This window comes from Elephantulus edwardii, unplaced genomic scaffold (genome assembly GCF_000299155.1).
Source record: "Elephantulus edwardii isolate Elephantulus edwardi_28Jun2011 unplaced genomic scaffold, EleEdw1.0 scaffold00028, whole genome shotgun sequence".
NCBI lineage: Eukaryota > Metazoa > Chordata > Mammalia > Macroscelidea > Macroscelididae > Elephantulus > Elephantulus edwardii.
Window position 1 is genome coordinate 239,487 of NW_006399778.1, and position 20,972 is coordinate 260,458.

At 38.0% G+C, this 20,972-nt stretch overlaps 1 protein-coding gene across 1 annotated transcript in view; it reads right to left on the reverse strand.

The window, feature by feature from the left end:
• PHACTR4 (phosphatase and actin regulator 4) overlaps window positions 1–20,972 on the reverse strand; it is a 95,963-nt gene that overhangs the window by 33,228 nt on the left and 41,763 nt on the right. The window contains exons 3-4 of the mRNA XM_006883637.1: window positions 5,183–5,356; window positions 4,756–4,836 (exon numbers count right to left, since the gene is read on the reverse strand). Of these exons, the coding sequence (XP_006883699.1) occupies window positions 4,756–4,836; window positions 5,183–5,356 (255 nt within the window). The remainder of the gene's footprint in view (window positions 1–4,755; window positions 4,837–5,182; window positions 5,357–20,972) is intronic.

Sequence of the window (20,972 nt, forward strand, 5' to 3'; positions counted from 1 at the left end):
TTCATTAAAACTAATAAAATTTAATAAAAAAAATAAATTACCAAACAAAATCATTAATATCACATGCAAACAAGATTCTACTGAAAATTATCCAAAAACAACTGGAACACCACATCAACAGAGAACTGCCAGATGTGCAGGCTAGGTTTAGAAGAGGCCTTGGCACAAGGGATATTATAGCTAATGTTAGATGGATCTTGGCTGGAAGCAGAGCATAGAAGAGGAATCTGTGTTTCATTGACTATGCAAAGGTATTTGACTGGATGGATCACAATAAACTGTGGCTCACTCTGAGAAGAATGGGAATCCCAGAACACCTGACTGCGCTTATATGAAACCTATACTTGGACCAGGAGGCAGTTTTAAGAACAGTGGAAGGAAACATTACCTGGTTCAAAACCGGGAAGGGTGTATGCCAGGGATGTGTCTACTTTCTGTGTTTTTTCAATCTATATGCAGAAAAGAGTATTATCTGGAAGGTTGGGCTCTATAAAGAGAAATGTGGCTTTTCCTGTGAGCGGTTTCAAGTAATCTCCCAACATGGTTCACTACTCGCGTGACTTGGAAAACCCCACAAAATCATGCAAATCAAGAGGCTCAAATCTCCGGGTCCATTTTAAGAACACCTGAGAAACTGCTCAAGCCATCAAGGTATGCATATCTGGAAAGCCAGCAAGTATCTGAAAGATGTTACTTTGCAAAAGCAGTGTGTGCTCTTCCGACGATACAATGGTGGAGTTGGTAGGTGTGCCCAGGCCGAACAGTGGGGTTGGACGCCCAAAAAGAGTGCCGAGCTTTTGCTGCATATGCTTAAAAATGCCAAAAGTAATGCTGAACTTAAGGGTTTGGATGTTGATTCTCTGGTCATTGAGCATATTCAGGTGAACAAAGCTCCCAAGATGTGCTGCCGCTCGTACAGAGTTCTTGGTCAGATTAACCCCTACATGAGCTCCTCCTGCCATACTGAGATGATCCTTACTGAAAAGGAACAGATTGTTCCTAAACCAGAAGAGGAGGTTGCCCAGAAGAAAAAGATCTCCCAGAAGAAACTGAAGAAACAAAAACTCATGGCTCAAGAATAAATATGTCATCAAATAAAAGAAAAATAACTTAAAAAAAAAAGAGACAAATGTGACATCAGAATTGGAGGAAGAATCATCAACAATCAGTGTTATGCAGATGACACAACCCTGCTGGCTTAACGTGAGAAGGACCTGAAGTGCTTGCTGCAGAAGGTCAAGGATTGCAGCCTTCATTATAGATTGGAGCTCAACATGAAGAAAACAAAGATTCTCACCACTGGGCTTGATAGGCAGCGTCATGATATTTGGTGAAGAGATTGAGACCATGGCCTGTATCAGACGCACCTTAGTTTCCAGAGAGACACCATTGCTCTTCAGTACTTTGGAGAGGTCCCTAACAGCAGACTTTCCCATGGCAATGCGCCTTTTAATTTCCTGGCTACTGGTGCCAAGACTGTTAACTATGGAGCCAAGCAAACTAAAGCTGTGTACAATCTCAATCTCTTCACCATCCATCCTGATGCTGCCAATTGGTCCAGTGGTGAGAATCTTTGTCTTCTTGACATTGAGCCTCAATCCATATTGGAGGCTGCAGTCCTTGACCCTCTGCAGCAGGTGCTTCAGGTCCTCTTCAGTTTCAGCAAGCAGGGTTGTGTCATCTGCATAACGCAGATTGTTGATAAATAGTTCCCCAATCTTGATCCCACATTTCTCCTCATAGAGCCCAGCCTCCCGGATAATCTGTTCTATATATAGGTTGAAAAGGTATGGACATAGGATGCATCCCTGGCGTACGCCCTTCCCAATTTTGAACCATGCAGTGTTCCCTTGCTCTGTTCTGACGATTGCCTCCTGGTCCAAGTATAGGTTTCACATTAGAACGATCAAGTGTTCTGGGATTCCCATTCTTCTCAGAGTCAGCCACAATTTGTTATGATCCACACAGTCAAATGCCTTTGCATAGTCAATGAAACACAGAGAGACATTCCTCTGGTATTCCCTGCTTTCAGCTAAGATCCACCTAACATCAGCTACAATATCCCTAGTACCACGACCCCTTCTAAAGCCAGCCTGGACTTCTGGTAGTTCTCTGTTGATGTGCTGTTCCAGTCGTTTTTGGATAATCTTCAGTAAAATCTTGCTTGCATGTGAAATCAGTGAGATTGTTCTATAGCTTCCACACTCTGTTGGGTCATCTTTCTTTGGGATAGGAACAAATATAGATCTCTTCCAGTCAGTTGGCCAAGTGGTTGTTCTCTAGATTTCTTGTCACAACTTGGTGAGCACGTCCAGGGCAGCATCTGTTAGCTGAAATCTGTCAATTGGTATACCATCTATTCCTGGAGCCTTATTTTTTACCATTTCCTTCAAAGCAGCCTGAACTTCTTCTTTCATCACCATAGGCTCTTGCTCATATGTTGTTTCATGAAATTCTTCTGTGTCTGCCAATTCCTTTCGATACAGTGACTCAGTATATTCTTTCCATCTTCTTTTAGTAATTCCTGGATCATTTAACATTCCGCTGAAAGCATCCTTGATTATAGCAACTAGAGGTTTGAATTTGTTCAAATTTGATCCATTACTAATAAATTTTTACTCAGCACTCATAATGCAAAAGCAATCAGTTTTATCTCAAATTATTAAACCAGGAATGCGTAATTTGAATTTTCATTTCTAATGTAAAATGATTTCTAATGTAAATTAGTTCTGCAATATTAACAGTGGAGTAGAAGTAATACCTGGCTTCAATATCTATAAGTGTCCCAAACACCTCAGAGAATCCATTAGATATTTTATAATACAATCAAGTCAAATGCAATTTTTAGCATGAAGAGGAATCAAACACTGCTCCTGGCTAAAACAGAAATTATATAAGCCAGGTCTCAAGGCCCATTCTTACCAATGTAGCAAACAAATTAGGTCAATTCATTGGTTGCCAGAGTGCTATCCCATCTAATGGCTGTACCTCAAATATTAGGCCTTTGACTTGGCAGACTAAAAACAATCTGGATCAAGAGCAGGACAAAAAGAGAGAAAGAACTGAAAAATCTAAAATGTAGAGTGTTTGTGTGTGTATATGTGTGTGTGTGTTGTTGTTAAGTGCCACTGAGTTGAAGACGTTTCACAATGACCCTATGAATGAAAGACCTGAACAACTGTATAACTTTCATCGTTTCTCCATGTTCATGGAGTTTCTGGAGGCAAGCTATTTTGGAAGTGAATGCCACTCCTGCTTCCAAGCTTATTTCAATCAGGGAGCTCCAATGAACACTGTCTACCATGGATAACCATTACCGTATTTGACACATTAGGGTCACAGTGTTTAGCATCACAGCAACCACAAGTTACCTCTGTACAGCAATGCACAGACGAGTATATGTGTGTGTCTGTCTATCTATCTATCTCTATATCAATAATGTATATAGTTTGAGAAAGGAGAGAAATAGAAAAGGGCATGAAAAGAGGAATGGATACACCAAAAAAACAAGGGATTATTAGTTGAAATATTTTTATATATATGTGTGTGTGTGTGTGTGTATGTGTGTGTGTGTATGTGTATAAACAATGACATATATAAAAGAATATGGTATCAGAAACCTTGAAAATTGGCTTTTCTATCCATTGTGTTAGCCCCCATAAAGGGCATGGTTTCCAGCTACTTTAATTGTCGACATATGGTCTTGCAAATTATCAACAACTCTGGGACCAATGTAAGAGAATGTTTTCCACACTGTAAAAAAAATATAAATGGCGGGGACAACAGTGGAGAAATTGGGAAGAGAATATGGCAATGTATAAGCAGAGGAACTCTGGAGATAAACGTCACAGTTAAAGGTATGCTTGCTGATGACTGAAGGAAAAGCTGACTTGTAACTGCTCTGAGAAAGCTTGCTGGATGATTAAGGAAATCAGAAGTTTATTTTTGCTGTTGAACGGAACCTGGACTTCCACTAACTGAGGAATTTCATCTTGTTGTTAATCTAGCTTGAGACTGCTGGAATAAATCTGGACTTTGTATTATTTTTTGCCACCTCTATTCCCCAACCTATCTTGCTGTTAATCTAGCTTGAGACTGCTGGAATAAATTTGGAATTTGTATTATTTTTTTGCCTCCTCTATTCCCCAACCTATTTTTCAAATAATTCCCACAACAGTGAGTAAAGTCTGTGAGTCAATTTGCAACAAATATTGTATCCTGTAGAAACAGGTACAGGAGCATGTGGGGTGGTATGTCTGACCATGTAGCTATTTATTTATTATTATATTATTCATGGGGGCAGTTCCCCTTTATGAAGTGAAGTCAGATTTGGGCCTCCCCATGTTACCACCACTCCTTTCACATACAACAATTTAAAAATGTTTTTATGATATTGTTGTTTGGGGCTGCTGAGTCAACTCCAATTCACTGTGACCAGCAGTGAACCATACTGTGTTCACTGTGAACAACAGATCTGAACCTTGCCCTATCCTGCATCACCCTCACAATCTCCATCATACTCAAGTCCACTGTTGCAGGCATTGTGTCAATCCATCTTGGTGAGGATCTTCCTCTCTTTTGTTGATCCTCCACCTTTATCAAGCTTGTTATCTTTTTCCAAGGATTGGTCTCTCCTAACAACACACCCAATATGATATGAAATTTCATCATCCTTGCCACTAAAGAGCATTATAACTGACAAAAGACCAGGTGCACAGAGATAGGGATATGCTATTTATTAATTTGTATTCTCACCTTGTTCAGGGTCTTCCAACAGAACTCCTCTTTTAATTAGCTCTTCTCTTGGTTTTCGCATAGATATCTTTCGCTCTAAAACTAATATTAAATTGGAAAACAGTACTCAGAAATGTGGCAGTTAAAGTAATTTTTAACACTCTACAGATAAAAATTTCTATTCACAGGAGAAAAAGAACAGAGAATTAATTTAACATAATTTCCTTCCTATTCTGTACTACTGGGATACTATTATTTCCAAAAGAGGCTGTGTTAGTTATCCTTTTTAAAAAAAGATTAATTTATGAATGAACTATGTGTGAGGGAGAAGTGGGCAGAGTAGAAAAACATAGTATTTAATATTTGCTACAATTTAAACAGGAATTCCCTTCATTACTGTATAAATTAATCTTATAAAAAATACCACTTGTAAATCTTAGTATTTTACCTTCTGATGTCTCTTTAAATTTATCACTACTTTTTTTTTTCCGCCACTTCCAGGGTTTGAAGATCTTGCCAAAGCCAAAGAACTTGCTCTTCCTTTTGGTGGGAGGTGTTGTGTCTCCTGCTTCCACACTGTCCATGATCATGCCTGACTCTGCAGTAGGCTGGCCTGTTTCCTCTGTTACATGGTGAGAAAGAAAGGGAAGAGAAGAGCTAATTTATTATTTTAGCAACATTTTTAAAATTTCCCTTTCCCTCACTTCCTGTAGTGGTTGGAAAGGATGAGAACAACGCTAACAATCATGCAGACAGTCAGACTCCTTGACATCACAGGGACACTAAACATCAATATTCCTAACAAATTACTAGGGAGGAAAAGGAACCAAACCAAGCTGATGATTATGATCTTGGAACAAATATTCAGTGTGACAATTAAAATCAGTTAAAAATCTTTTAGACACACTTCACTTGTACTTTGAAAATAGTGTCTTACTAGTATTTCACCTCAGCATAGTCTACTAATGTTGCAACTCATCCTCTTGGTATGGGGGAAAGCCCTTCCTTCCCTCCCTCTTTCCTTCCTTCCTTCCTTCCTTCCTTCCCTCCCTCCCTCCCTCCTTCCCTCCCTCTCTCCCTTCCTTCCTTCCTTCCTTCTTTTTCTATTTTAACACTGAATGAAGCAGGGAATTCTACCGTTCCTTAGCGAGTCATTATTCTCTGTTAAACAGTGCCCTGTTCCTGCCCTCCCTCTTCTCATTAAGTGTTAATTTTTGGGAGTGGTAGCACATTAAGTGTTAATTTTAACTGTCAGAGAGGTGGTACCTTTGGATCTGCAGCATGACTCCCTATAGACTAAGCCACCAGAGCTCACTATCTGTTTATAAGACTATTCTATTCTGTCATAAATAAGGACCGTAGGTAGTGTTAGAATACTAACATGGGGTACAGGGCTGGGTTATTTTTTAAATGGAGAGATCTTTTTTTGCCGGAAGTAGAGATGAGACTTGCAAATCATACATAGTATCACACAAAAAAATAATCCTGACTTTATGGATGTGACAAAAACTAAACAAAAAAAAAACCAAAATAAAAAAACCCCAACCAACATACTGAACAATAAATTTGCAAGACTGAAATGAAAGGCCACAAGCCCTTCATTCCGACTATACATGCAGGGCCTGGTTAGTTAGCTTTAATGGCAGAGAAAGGAGCAGCCAAGGCTGGGCCAGAATTTTTTTTAAAAGGCAGGAAGACAACAAAAAAAGCAGGAAGGCAACACAATACAGTTTTGCACTCCACCTCCTGTCCCAGGGTTTTCGGAAGAAGTCTAGAGGGGAAGAAAAAAAGAGTCATGTGGAATAACAGTCCTGAAATTAAAGTGGGACCTCTAATTCATACTGTATCATAACATGTGATAAGTCAACACATTTATTGTAAAGAATTTAAAATCCAAAACAAATAACACTTGTGGATTTTTTTAACACTTGTTTTTTGAGTGATAAAGGGACACATATATGTACTAAGACCCATATTTAATCTTTTAATATTGTAGGTATTTTTCACAAAGAAAAAGATATAATGGACAAACACTAATTTTTCATAAAGTTATCATGTTCAATCTTTTTTACATAGGATGTTTAGGGAAGTGATAATCAGATTTACATAAGTATAATTACTAGAGTGACTGTAGCAATGAATGGGAGCTCTGGTGGCATAGTCTGTGGTTTGAATCCACTGCTGGAGGAGGATGGGCAATCTTCTGTGTGATTTACTGACTCTCTGAAAATCCACTGGAGTTCAGCAATAAGACAGAAATGACTGCTGACACATTAGCCTGCTGTGCCCAGAAGACAGAACAAGTAGGTCTTGATTATAATGCACAGCAGACTAAGAAGAGAGAAGTCAGTGACTTTTTTCATCCTACTTTCACGATTTACTTGAGGACATGTCTTACTTGGATCTCAACTATTTTACTTCCTTAAATGAAATGCTCTAGAATCTGATTATAGCACTGCACAACATTGGGGGGGAACCCCACAAAAACCCAAACCAAACCCATAACCACCCCAAACAAACAGAGATATTAGAAGAATCCCTCCCATACAATTTCCCTCAATGGTATCCTAGCATGGGCCATAAGAACACGAGTAGGGTAAATACGTGAGAAGCTGTGCTGTAATCCTAAAGGCACACAGTTCAAATTCACCAGCTGCTCTGTGGGAGGAGGATGGACAATCTCCTCCTGTGCGATTAATTGCCTCTGAAAGTCAGCGATGTGTCAGTTCTGACTCAGCAGCATGCAACAACAACAACTTTAACTGAGACAGTGTTCTCCTGCTTATGATACATTATTAAGAACTGAAAACATTTCCAAGCATTCTTATTATAATATTTAACATATGCTAACAGCAGTATTTAATAAAACCCACTACATTTCAGAAACGGAGCAACATAATGTAAGTGTTCAGAGGGCAAGGAAAAATTGAAACTTTTAAGTCAGCTATCCTATCAGTGAGTAAACTTCACTTTGATGCCAGTCTGTGTTCTTTATTTGTCCTTCAGGATAAAAGTTAATTAAGCTACCATGTCTTCTGACATTCGGTTTTATTCACAAATTTTTTACCATACAATTTACAAAATTAGACCATTCCTTAATCTTCAGGAAAACCTAGATGATTGGTAGCAACTGCTAGACTTATTCTAATAGTTTAGTGTACAGATTCTCAAACTGAGATTTTTATTTAAAGCTTCTTTTGTAACTAACCTGTCACCCGATTACTGGTTTTTCTTTTGCATTCAAAGCTTGGATGTGGAGTTGCTATACACACTATACTACTATACAACTGCTATATGCTATTTCTTCAGTTATCAGTTTAAGCTGAGATAGAATCTTCATGATAAGGTATGTGAGAGAGACAAAATTCCAAAGTCATATTCATAGACAATTTCGGTGGCAACTAGTCTAGAAGTGCTCTGGAAACTCAACTTTTTAGCCACTCAACAACACCACTCAGTTAACAAAAATGGTGATAAAGGTCTTCCCAACCACTCTTTCTTTAGGTCCCTGCTGAAAGACATGTATCCTAAATCATGAGGTTTTCTCTTTACTTAGAGCATAAATATATTAGAAAATGAAGCTTATAAGAGATAGTGAATTAATTATTCTTAGTAAAGTAACTGTAAGGAAGAAAGATGGGCAATGTCCTGTGCAATTCATACAGTTTCACTGGAGGGTCAGCTATGAGTCAGTTCTGACTGGATGGCAATGAGTGAATCAGGGAATGTAAAGGAAAAATGGTCAATTATTTTCTTTTCCAAAAAAGGGAAATCATAAGAACTTGATTCTATGTACATGGGATCATCAAATAATTAAATATATTATAGAGGCAGAGAGTCAAATGTTCCTTCCTTAATTCCTCATGTATTCTCAAAAAGATAAAATGGTAAATGGAAAGAAAAGGATAACTATGTTAAAATTCATTAGAAAGGTCTACTACTAACTTAAACTTTGAAAAATCTAACAGGAACAGTTTTCTCATTGTCAAATCCTTTTAGAATACACATTAAATAATTAAATTCATGAACAGAAAAAAAATTAAATTGATAATCTCATATAAATTATTATTTTCTTTTACTATTGTTTTATTAAAGAATGTATGACTTTTATGACCATCTTGTGAAAGAAAACAGGCACATCATAGCAAAAGTAAAATCCTGCTGCAGGAAAAACTGCTAAAAAAACAAAACAAAATAAAAAAAAAAACCCCACAAATGGCTGAAATAGTACACTGATAAGGAACTGCCAGAAATACATGCTGGATTCAGAAGAGACCATGGAATGAAGGACATCAATGCTTACGTCAGATGGATCTTGGCTGAAAGCAGAGATTACTAGAAAGACACTTATTTGTGTTTTTGTGGCTTAACAGGCTGACTGTTCAAAATGGCTTTCCTCGGCCATTGCCATTGCCTTTGACAGATTTTTAAATGAAGCAGGTTCAGCAGCTGAAACTGGGAATCTTACAACCAGCAAGGAAGAACTGAATATAAAGAGCACATCCTCTGGGGCCAGAGATTCCTACACCAGTCAGAGTGGGACTTACGAGAGCACTAGCAGCCAAAGTGGAGAATCAAAGGCTGACATGAGGCAGAGCTGACTTCGGCCTGCTGCTCCATGGAGCCAGAGGCAGAGGTCTTCATCCAAGCTTGCTGGAGGACTAAGAGGGGAGGAGTGAGGTGGAGAGATGCCCTAACTGGCACAACTAAAATAGCTTTGTTACACTGGCCTAAAGCCACAAGGCTGAAGGGCCTATATGAGCACATTTAAGAAGCTGTCCTGACTGAGAAACTGCATCCTTTTGCCAGCTTAAGAGTTGTAACCTGTTAACTTCTCTCATAAACCCTACAATCTTGAGTATGGTTTGGTGAGGTCTGTACAGCTACTGCCAGGGATTCCAGACCCAGTAAACCAGCAGCGTTGGTGTTGGAATTGATAGAAGTAGTGTGGGAGCATGGTGGCTATGTCTGGCTCCAAAGGAATTCGTTTTAGACAGTGGATGTGCTTGATGGGGACAGCTGCTCCTTGTGGAGTCAGAGGTGATCAGATACGGCTGCTCTCACTCTTTTTAAAGTTTCATTGACTACTTAAAGGCATTCAACTATGTGCATCTTAATAAATCATGGATAACAATGAGATGAATTGGAATTTTAGAATACTTATCAATGCAGATTGATATCTTTTCTACTATTCAATCTGTTTGCTGAACAAATAATTTGCTTGAAAGTGCTAAAAAGTAAGGTTGTCAGTTTAAAGACTATGGTGTCCCTAACACAAGCCACCATGGTATTTTCAACTGTTTCCAATGCATCTGAAAGTCTGACAATGAATAAAGATGACAGAATAATTCATGCCTTTTAATTGTGGTATTGGCAGTTAGTACTGAATATCCCACGGACTGCAAGAACAAACTAGTACATCTTGGAGGAAGTGCAACCAGAGTATTCCTTAGTGGCAAGAATGGTGAAACTTTGTCTCACATACTTTGGGTATGTTGTCAGGAGGGGCCAGTCTTTGGGAAAGAATATCATGCTGGGAAAGGTGGAGGGTCAGAGAAAGAGAGGAAGACCCTCAATGATATAGATTGTCAAAGTTACTGTAACAATAGGCTCAAGTCAATCAGATGAAGAGGATGGCACCAGAAGGCAGGGGTACTAAAAGTGAGGTCACTGATTCATCTATACCTAGCAAAAAAACCCAACAATGTTCAGAAAAAGAGCTCTGGCAGCTTACTGATAGGGAGTTGCGTTGCCAACACAAATGCATGCAATCTGAATGCACCAGCTACTCCTCAAGAGAAATGGTCAATTTCCCCCCATGCAATTTACAGCCTCTTAAAAAACACTAGAGGGGCAGGTTTAAGTTGTTTCTGATTTGAAACATAACAATAATGTTCAGAAGGTGGTACCTAAAGAAAACAACAACATATGCAATCAAGTTGACACCAGTAACTCAAAAGGTTAGACTGGAAGCTTGAAGGAAAGTGAGTTTAGAAAAGGTTGATGAGAACCAAGATGGCGGCAGCAGGGGAAGAAGCATGACAAGCCTGAGGTGCAGCAAGCTGCGTTGAAATGGGCCGCCATAATTCTCCACAGCCTGCAGTTTATCTATACCTGAATAGTTAAACACTATTGGTCCTCAAGATGGGTGGAAGCTCAACATGAAAAGGACAGATTCTTGAAAAAACATGGATGAGTCCTGCCAGCTGCCCACACCACCATGTTCAGAGCCCACTGGTCCCCTCACCTGGGCTTGGCGGTGGGTGCCAGGCCTTGTGTCTGGTACGATGGAGCCCTGCATGACCACAGAATAAACTAATTTTAAAAGAAATTCTCGGAATCAAGATGGTGGTAGGGGCAGGGAACAGTGTGAGGAGCTGAAGGTGCACCAAACCACATTGAAATGGGCCACAATGGTCCTTCATAGCCTGCAGTTTATCTACACCTAAAGAGTTAAACAGTTAACCACTGATCTTCAATACAGATTAGGACTCAACATCAAGAAGACAAAGAGTCTAAAAAAACCATTGGTGAGTCCCACTTCCTCCCACCCCTGCGGGGTCATAATGGCCAGTGCAAAAGAACCCCTGCATGGCTGGCGGTGGTGGTGTGCCCCTGGTGCAGGAGGGGATGGCAGGGGTGGTGGCAGAGCCATGGAGCCAAAGGAGGTGAAGAACCAGATCTGGGAGAGCATTGAGCTGTCAGTGTAGAAGATATCCTTGGAGAGATCCTGGACAGCAGATCTCCTCAATGCACCACATCTTTTGATTTCTTGACTACTGCTGTCAAGAACTGTTTAGACATTGGGCAGGTCTGTTCACCACTGTGGAAGGAGAGGGTAGTGATGCCTACTTTGAGTTGCAATTGGAACACTTGGTGGAGGGGAGGGGGGCGAAGTGCTGGAGCCAGGGAGTACTGTCACTGGTCTTGGTCTCCAGTGGGGTGCAGGGTTCAGACCTGGGGAGGGGGTTTTGGTGGGAGGGAGCAATGTCCAGCCTGGAGGATTACCACCCAGCCCCTGAGGTGTGCAGCCTGGTCCCCCGGGAAGAGACGTCAGGTTGCTTGGGAAAGCTGCCTGGTGGGTACGAGGAATCTTATCTAAGCCACTTTCGTCTACCTCCTTCTCCAGTACATCTATAAGTAACACCTCCAAAGCCCTTCTCTTTGTAACTCACAAGTGTGTTCTCTCTAGGTTTGCTCCCTTTCCTGATAGGTAACCTGAACATGAGTCTTGCTCCAGACCTGAACCTTGAGCCCCAGTTCCAGAGACAAAAGGGAAATATAACTGCCAGCTAAGGAAGCAAAGGAGGATGGAGCCTCAATTTCAACCAAGCACTCCTACTGGACTCATCCAGGGAAACACATTGCAGTCCAGAGGGCAGAAAACGTCAGGAAAATATCTTCTAACTGAACAAGAAGGCATGCAGCTTCAACTCAGTACCACCAGTAAAGTGTTAAAGCTCCCCTTTCCCTTTATCTCAATGCCCTTGTTTAGAATCAAGCAGCCAGAAGAGTTGCCCCATTCACAAATAAGAAACCCTCAAATGAAAAAGACAATTTCTTTGTATATATATATGTGTGTGTGTGTGTGTGTGTGTGTGTGTGTGTGTGTGTGTGTGTGAATAAATAAATAAAATTAATCACCACTGGACTATACTCACCCTGTCTCTTCTGGTCCCTACTGGATCTTTCTCATCTCCTTTGCCCACTCCCTCCACTCACCAAATTGTGCAGCTCTGTCATCTCATCTCTGCCCATCCTCACTCTTCTGCTTCCAACCCAACAATCCATGTTTTTTACAATTAAAAAAAAGGTTGATGAGATTGAATGGCTATATAATTTGATGAATGTAAATTCTGCCACTGAATTCTGCATGTAGAAACTACAGAAATGGTGAATGTTTTTTGTTGTGTATCTTCTCCACAACAAGGGGGGGGGGGATTCCCAAATACCAAAGCATAAGATATCAGATTAATGACAAATGCTAAAGTCAATGAATGGAGATTATCCAAATACCTTCTAGTCCTAGATTCATGAAAATCCGGAGTTTAAACAATCTTCTAATTATATTCTCCTAGTTTGCCACAAGTGCAATTTTGAGGAATAGGAACTAGAGACCAAATTTAAAAATTATTTAAAGTGATGAAGTAACCAAACTTTCTAGCTGTAGAATGAAGAGCTTAAAGTATACTTCAATATGTGTTAGAAACAAAAAACATTATTTCCTATAACATTTTTTTAATCAGTAGTCAGCAGACTCTGATTCATGGTGAACTTATGTATGTCAAAGTAAAACTACATCCTATGGAGTTTTCAGAAGCTGGTTATTTGAAAAAAGAACCCAGGCTTGTCTTCCAAGGCACCTGTGGGTGGTTCTGAACTCTAGCCTTTTGATTAGTAGCTAAATGAATTAACTATTTGTACTACCAGGGGACTCTACAGCATTCATAGATCCAGTAAAACTGGTATACTAGTTTAAGCTTCTTTCTGAGAAATTGTGCCTGATAGGATTATCAATTACATTCCTTAGAAAATAGTAGGAATTATACTATAACTATAAAGAAAAAGAATTATATAATTAAATAATTCTAAGTAAAGATAAATTATAAATAAATGACTGAGGAAGGTGACTGTGTAATTGTTTATATTTGTGTATCAACCATTTCTTAACATTTCCGATTTTACCACTAGCTTCCTCCTATTTCCAATTTAACAAAAGAAATACAGGCTTGGACTTACATTTGAATGCACCACTGTCTCCTTAAACTAGCTATGGCAATTAAAACAGCCTTATGAACCCATTCTGTTTTCTAACACTGAAGCCATGCAAAGGTAGACCCTTCTTTTCTAACTCTGTCAGAAAACAAGGGTGTAGGATGTTGGCTATAGTTTTATAATTATGTGTTCCAAAGAATGTATCTTTGAGTCATGTAGCTCCAGGCAATTAGGAAAGCATATCACTGGGTTGGAAATCCTGATTTTTTTGGAGGAGGTGTGGGTTAGAAAAGGAAGATAACTAACCAAATTACAGTTTGATGTTTCCTGTTTGAGGAGAACCTTGAAACCATGCCCTAGTATTTAAACTAGTTATTCTCATTCATGTTGTAAAATCTCATATTTCAGAGGCTTTCTTTTAAATCATTAACCAGGCAGAAATAAATATTTAATCAAATAATTGTTCTTATAAACTTTTAATTCAAGTCTATGGGTCAAGACTAGTTGTTTCTTTTGAATTTCTGGGGTGAATTTGAAACAAATGTACAAATATAGAAGATTAAAAACATACCCCTCACAAGAAGAGTCACACTTTTCCTCTTTAAATAATTCATACATGTCTTTCCAGGGATAACGTATAGAACAGAACTAAACAACATGCTCTAGATCAAAGATGATATTCAGTACAGAATCAGATTTACAAACAACTCTTAATCATCGACTTAAAAGACAAAATAAAGCACAGGAACCAGGAGTCCATAGAAAACTTGCACAAGTTTTCAACTTACTCTTCTTGATACTTTTGTCCTTTATCAGGCTTGATAAAAGAACTGACAAAATTACTGGATCTGGGTTCTACCTCTAGGTTGGTTATAAGCCTTATCAGCATGTTAAAAATACTTAAGTGCACAGAGTTTTTACATTTTATTAATTAAATTTTGATACAATATTACTTATCTAAAATTTAAAAATCTATTGTTTTGCAAAATAACAAACACACTGAAGTTTCAAAAAGTATGAAATTGTTGTTACGTGCCATCGAGAATACTTCTTATATTTTTATACATACTATTTATAATAAAATGATGCTGCTTAGTTATATTTTATGCTTATATGGCAACAGGTTTTTTCCTTTTTTTTTTCCATAGTGGGATGTACGGGGGTGGGGGTGGGGGGGGGATTATATACCAATGAAGGAATTTTTCATTTACTTTTCAAAGAGAAGAGTGAACTGGGGGGGAGGGGTGGGCAGAGAGAAAACTGCAGCAATTAATGAATGGAAATCCAAAATCTCTGTAAATGTCCATTAAAATTAATAAAATAAAAGTAAACGAAAGATAAAAACCACCAGATTTTATTTTAAACAGCATCTTAATAACATCAGAACTTTATATAGAGAACATTAGTTTGTGCTGTTACACTACTGTACTTATATTAGCCTTCTAAGATTATTAAAAAATAGGACTGTTTGTATTTTTAATAAAATTTTTATTTTAATTGTGATTTTAACAAAAGTTTACAAAACAGATTTTCATTCATTGTTGCACATTTTTACCCTCTTCCTTCCCCACTCTTGACTTTAAAAAAAATTTTTTTACTCATTCTTTGTTGTTTACATTTGTAAAGAACTATTTCAGAACTGCAACAAAATTACAGAAAGTAAAATCTATCTCTAATGAACAAGGCAAGGTTTGTCTAGAGAAGACCAGAAACTTTCCTTAAAGACACTGCACAGTTCTGACCCTTGGGGATTATATTTATAAAAAAAGAAAAAAACAGGCAAAACATTTAAGACAAGGAATATATGCAGGTCTCTGGTTTTTAACAAACTTCAGATCTGTTGTTCACAGGGTCACCATTGATGTGATGGCACTTAACTACTTTGTAAAGAATTCCAGAAATTTAATTGTGTTTACATGGAATTCTGGTGGCCTACTAGGCAAGGAGTTGCGCTGCCAACCCAAAGGCAAGTAGTTTGAACCAGTCATCTACTCCAAGAGAAAAAGGTGGTAAATCTCTTCTCGTGATTTACAACCTCTGAAAACTTGCTGGAGGGAAGCGCATAGCTTTGAGTCAGTTCTGACTTGAAGGCACATAACAATAACATGTGGAACCTGAGTGTAGACTAAAAGGCAGTCATTTGACAGAATAAGGGAGTAATGCATGGACACACTGACTGCAGCAATGGACTCAAGTATGTCAGAGATAATGAAGATGGTGCAGGATAGGACAGGGTTCAGATATGTTGTTCATAGAGTCACTACGAGTTGACTCCAGGGCACATAACAACAGCAAAAACAACAGCATGGTTTAAAATCAGGAAAAGTGTATGTTAGGGGGTTATCCTTCTCTATATTTAACAAATAATACAAGAAGCTATATGAAGAGAAATGTAGCATCAGGAGAAGAAGGTTCAGTAACATGTGTGATATGCAAGTGGCACAACTTTGCTTAGAAGATTTGAATAATTTACTGAAGATCAAAGACCATTACAGATTTCAATATGGATTACAAACACTGCAACACACACACACCCCACCCACACACCTCCCCCTTTACAGCTAGACCAATACGTATCATCATGATAGAAGCAGAAAAGATTGACAGAGTCAAGGATTTAATTTTACATAGATCCACAATCAAAGCCCACAGAAACAGCAGTTAGAAGTCAATCAACATAGTGTACTGGGCAAATCTGTTCCAGAGAGCTCTTTAACATGTTGAAAAGCAAAGATGACACTTTAGGACTAAGATTCCTCCGATCCAAGTCACAATATTTTCAAGCAATTCATAAACATGTGGTGGACAATGAATAAGGAAAAACTAACTGATACATTTGAATTATGCTATTGATGAGTATTGACTATACCAGAAGAATGAGCAAATCTCTTTCGGAAGATGGATAGTAGAATGTTCCTTGGTAGAAAGGATGGTAAGATTTCCTCTCACATACTTTGGATATATGTGAGAGGCACATATCAGGAGGGATCAGTTACGGGAGAAGGCTATCATATTTGGTAGAGGAGATCTTTGATTACCAACTCGATTACCACAGTGGCCGTAATGGTGGGCTCAAAGACAGCAAGCACTGTGAGACGGCGTAAAACTGTGCAGTATTTTGTCCTATTGTACAAAGGGTCACTATGAGTTGGAACCAACTTGACGTCATCAAGCAACAGCATAACTCTTGTCAGGTGCAGGTGCAGTTAAGTCTGAAATTACCACTCTCGAAGGCTATCGTTTTGGGGTCCAAACTGTAACAACAGGAGAGATGCTGCTTTATTTCTGTTTGCTATATATATTTTCCGCTAAAATTATAAATTGAGGGTAATTTTCCTAGGGCTAAAATACAAAATGTTCTCTTATGAAAATCTGTAAGTAGCAAGAGGGAATATGTAATTGGAACAATAGGCTGTTCAGAAAGTCCACTGGAGCAGAGAGAGGGACCAATAATTTTTGCTTGATATTTAGCATTTAGTAATAACAAAAAATCCCTTAAGGAGTTCATCATAAATTCTATAATGATACTTCCTAATTTTTTTAAATAAAAATTTTTAATTTTTATTGTGATTTTACAGAAAAGTTAGATTTTCACTCATTCATTATTGCACATTTTACTTATCCCCGTTCCTCTTTTCCCACCCACAATTAACTTTTTAAAAACAAATATAAGTTGTGTTATGTTTTACGAGTTCATTGTTTTTCAGTGCTGCATAGTATGCCAATGTATGAATGCACCATAGTTTTTCTATCCATTCATATATTGAAGGGCACTTGGGTTGCTTCCATCTCTTTGCTTTTGTGAATAACACAGCAATTAAGTTTTGAGTTGTGGCTCTGGTTTCTTTAGGGTATATTTCCAGTAGTGGAAATGCTGGGGCAAATGGTGTGTCTATTTCCAACTTTTTGAGAAAGCACCAGACCACCATCCATTGTGGTTGTACCATTTTACATTCCCACCAGCAGTGAGTAACATTCCAGTCTCTTCAGAACCTCACTAGTATTTGTTGTTTGCTGGTCTGCTGAAGTTTGGTGTTGTTGCTGGGGTAAAATGATATCTCAGTTGTTTTGGTTATAATTTTTTTGGTGTCGTCAGCCCTTAAGAAATATATCTTCTGGCGAGCTCTGGTGGCCTAGTGGCAAGAAGCTGCGCTGCAATCCAAGAGGTGCACAGTTCGAATCCACCAGATGCTCTGCTGGAGAAGGAAGAACAAATCTCCTCCTGTACCAGTCAGATCTGATTTGACGGTACGCACAAAAAAAATAATACAATTTAAAAAAAAAGAAATATATCTTCTATTTGCATCATAAAAATGACCTGTGCAACAATGAATGAATGGTAAGCCAAAGTCTCTGTAAATTTTCATTAAAGTTAATTTTTTTTTTAAAGAATGACCTGATGAAATTGTTAAAATAACATGCAGAGCTTTGTGGCTCCTCCGGGTCAATTCAGGCCTGGCCTGTGACCCCAGATGGCCACCAAAATCTTTGGCTATAAATATTAATGGAAGGAAATTGCCCATCTTTCTCCTATGGAGCCACTATTTGCCAAATACTCAGTCTTTGGATTATCTTCATCATCTCTGACATATTAAAGCCCTTTGCTGAAGTAACCATGTTAATTCATGTCAGTGGGGGTCGTCTTCTCCTTTGCTGACCCCTCCATCTTTCTAAGCATGATGTCCCTTTCTAAAGAACAGCCTTGCATAAATACATGCCCAAAGTGGAGAGACAAAGCTTTGCTCTTCTTGCCTCCAAGGATCACTTAGCTGTAACTTCTCCAAGACAAATCTATTTGTTCTTTTGGCAGCCCATTGAGTATTCATTAGTGTGTATTAATTTCACTATTTAACCTTATTCAATTACATCCAGCAATCTCCTTACTGGTTTTGTCTCTGTATTATTATGAAAGATAATTTTAAAAAATCAAACAGCAACAACAAAACACCCAAATCTTAATTGGCTCTCTTTTTTTTTCTTCTTGCAATTCTTTTTCTTTCTTTTTTTATTTTTCCACTGGTTTACTTACAAAGTTCGTATACATTGCCCCTCACGCTAGACTTCCCCCACCTGGTTGGCTCTCTTGGCTTATAATGAAATGTCAGTGTTACCACCAAAAGAATCTACTCTCAAACTATGAGGATTTATATGTACATTTGTCAGGTGTTATGTCAGCATCCAACCAGTGGTTTTACATAGGTTAAATAGTGAAATTAATATACACTACTGAATACTCAATGGGCTGCCAAAAGAACAAATAGATTTGTCTTGGAGAAGTTACAGCTGAGTGATCCTTGGAGGCAAGAAGAGCAAAGCTTTGTCTCTCCACTTTGGGCATGTATTTATGCAAGGCTGTTCTTTAGAAAGGGACATCATGCTTAGAAAGATGGAGGGGTCAGCAAAGGAGAAGACGACCCCCACTGACATGAATTAACATGGTTACTTCAGCAAAGGGCTTTAATATGTCAGAGATGATGAAGATAATCCAAAGACTGAGTATTTGGCAAATAGTGGCTCCATAGGAGAAAGATGGGCAATTTCCTTCCATTAATATTTATAGCCAAAGATTTTGGTGGCCATCTGGGGTCACAGGCCAGGCCTGAATTGACCCGGAGGAGCCACAAAGCTCTGCATGTTATTTTAACAATTTCATCAGGTCATTCTTTAAAAAAAAAATTAACTTTAATGAAAATTTACAGAGACTTTGGCTTACCATTCATTCATTGTTGCACAGGTCATTTTTATGATGCAAATAGAAGATACATTTCTTTTTTCATCAAACTCTGTGATGCCATGATTCCTCCCCTCGGTCCCCCCTTAATTAATTCACTCTTACAGATTTATTCTTCCCAAGAATCTCACAAGAGTTTCCATTGAAACACTTTTAAAAGCTCATTAAGAAATCACTTTTTGGTAAAAGACTTTAACACAATGTGAAGTTGTATTGTACTAAGCCTTCATGACCCAGGTGTGATATACACAAATACGATATATTCTAAATTTATGAACAGTATATAATAATTAAACCTGCTTATTAAAATAGCTTAATGTCACAATCAATTATTTAGGTCACAGGAAAGAAAAAACAAAACTACATTCAGAGGGTAATTTCCACTTTTCCTTTGAACATCATTTTTATAGTTTCTGGTAGGCAGTAAAAACTGGTAATTTTCACTACCTCACTTAAAAAAAAGGTATTTAAAATATATCACAAAACTTCATCTACTCAAATGAAATTCTGTTATACTATCAGGATGTTAAGAGGCACTGAGTATGACTCATAGCAACCCTATGAACAATCGACTAGAATTCTGCCCTATCCTGTGCCATTCTCATCAGCTCTGACACACTGGAGCCCAATGCTGAAAACACCGCGTACCATTCATTACCTACCACTAAATTGCAACTTGCTTAACAATTTCTAACTTTTAAGGCACTTTCCGTTTCTGGTTTGTAAGCAAGTGCCTAGCATTTCTGGGGTCACTAAATGTGTTAAAAAAGAATAGAAAACTAGGATAGTAAGATTATTATCTAAATTCAAACAGTAATTATTTATGGCAACCAAGAGTAAAAAATCATCATAAAGAAATGGTGGGGAAGGTGGTGGTATGAGTTGTGTCACTAGGTTTTTATATTTATTTTTTAATTCAGGCTGTGCCCATCCGTATTCCCTCTATTTTTTTCTCTACAACTTTTCATAATTGTAAAGTATTTAATTTATAAATGTTAAATGTTATTTTCTTTTTTTAATTCTCAAGTGAGCTATCGACCCAGGTGATCAAAGCAGAGTAAGTCAAGTCCTGACTTCAGACATAAAACTACTGCAGACTGATCCACTTTGTGATCCATGTGCCTCCACTTCAGTAAAACATGTGAAATCGTTTTACAGGTATTTCTTCGGGGAAATTTTCAAATGGAAAAATTACATTTAGAAGCTAAAACTGCATAAAAATTTAAGACATTAACTCTTTTCATATTTTTATAATTTTCTTTAAAGTCACCTGTCTTTTTATTTCTGAATCTAGAACAGCCTAGATAATGAACATATTTTCTGATGTTTCATAAATCAAAATAAAAGTTAGAAATATGTTAATTGTATAATGGCAAGAAATGATTCCCAGGCTTTTTCTACCTTCTTATATTTAATAAGCCTTTAATGAGTATCAAGTTAGCATTATTTTTCTCAATTTAAGATATTCACTGTATATAAAACCTCACAAGTGGGGAAAAAACAACATCATTTAAAAAAAACCTATATCAAACCTTCACAAGCTTGGAAAAATGAGTTTGTAGGACTCTACTTTGAAGCTTTGAGCTATGCTCACAATTCATTTTGGTTTTGAGCAATCTGAGATAGTAACAATTCAAATGTAAAAAATATAAACTTTACTCTGCTGGAGAAAGAGGGACAATCTCCTCCTCTACCACTCAGATCTGATTTGATGGTACACACACACACACACACACACACACAGAGACACAAACTCAGACACAGACACAGAGAGTCACACACACACAGACAC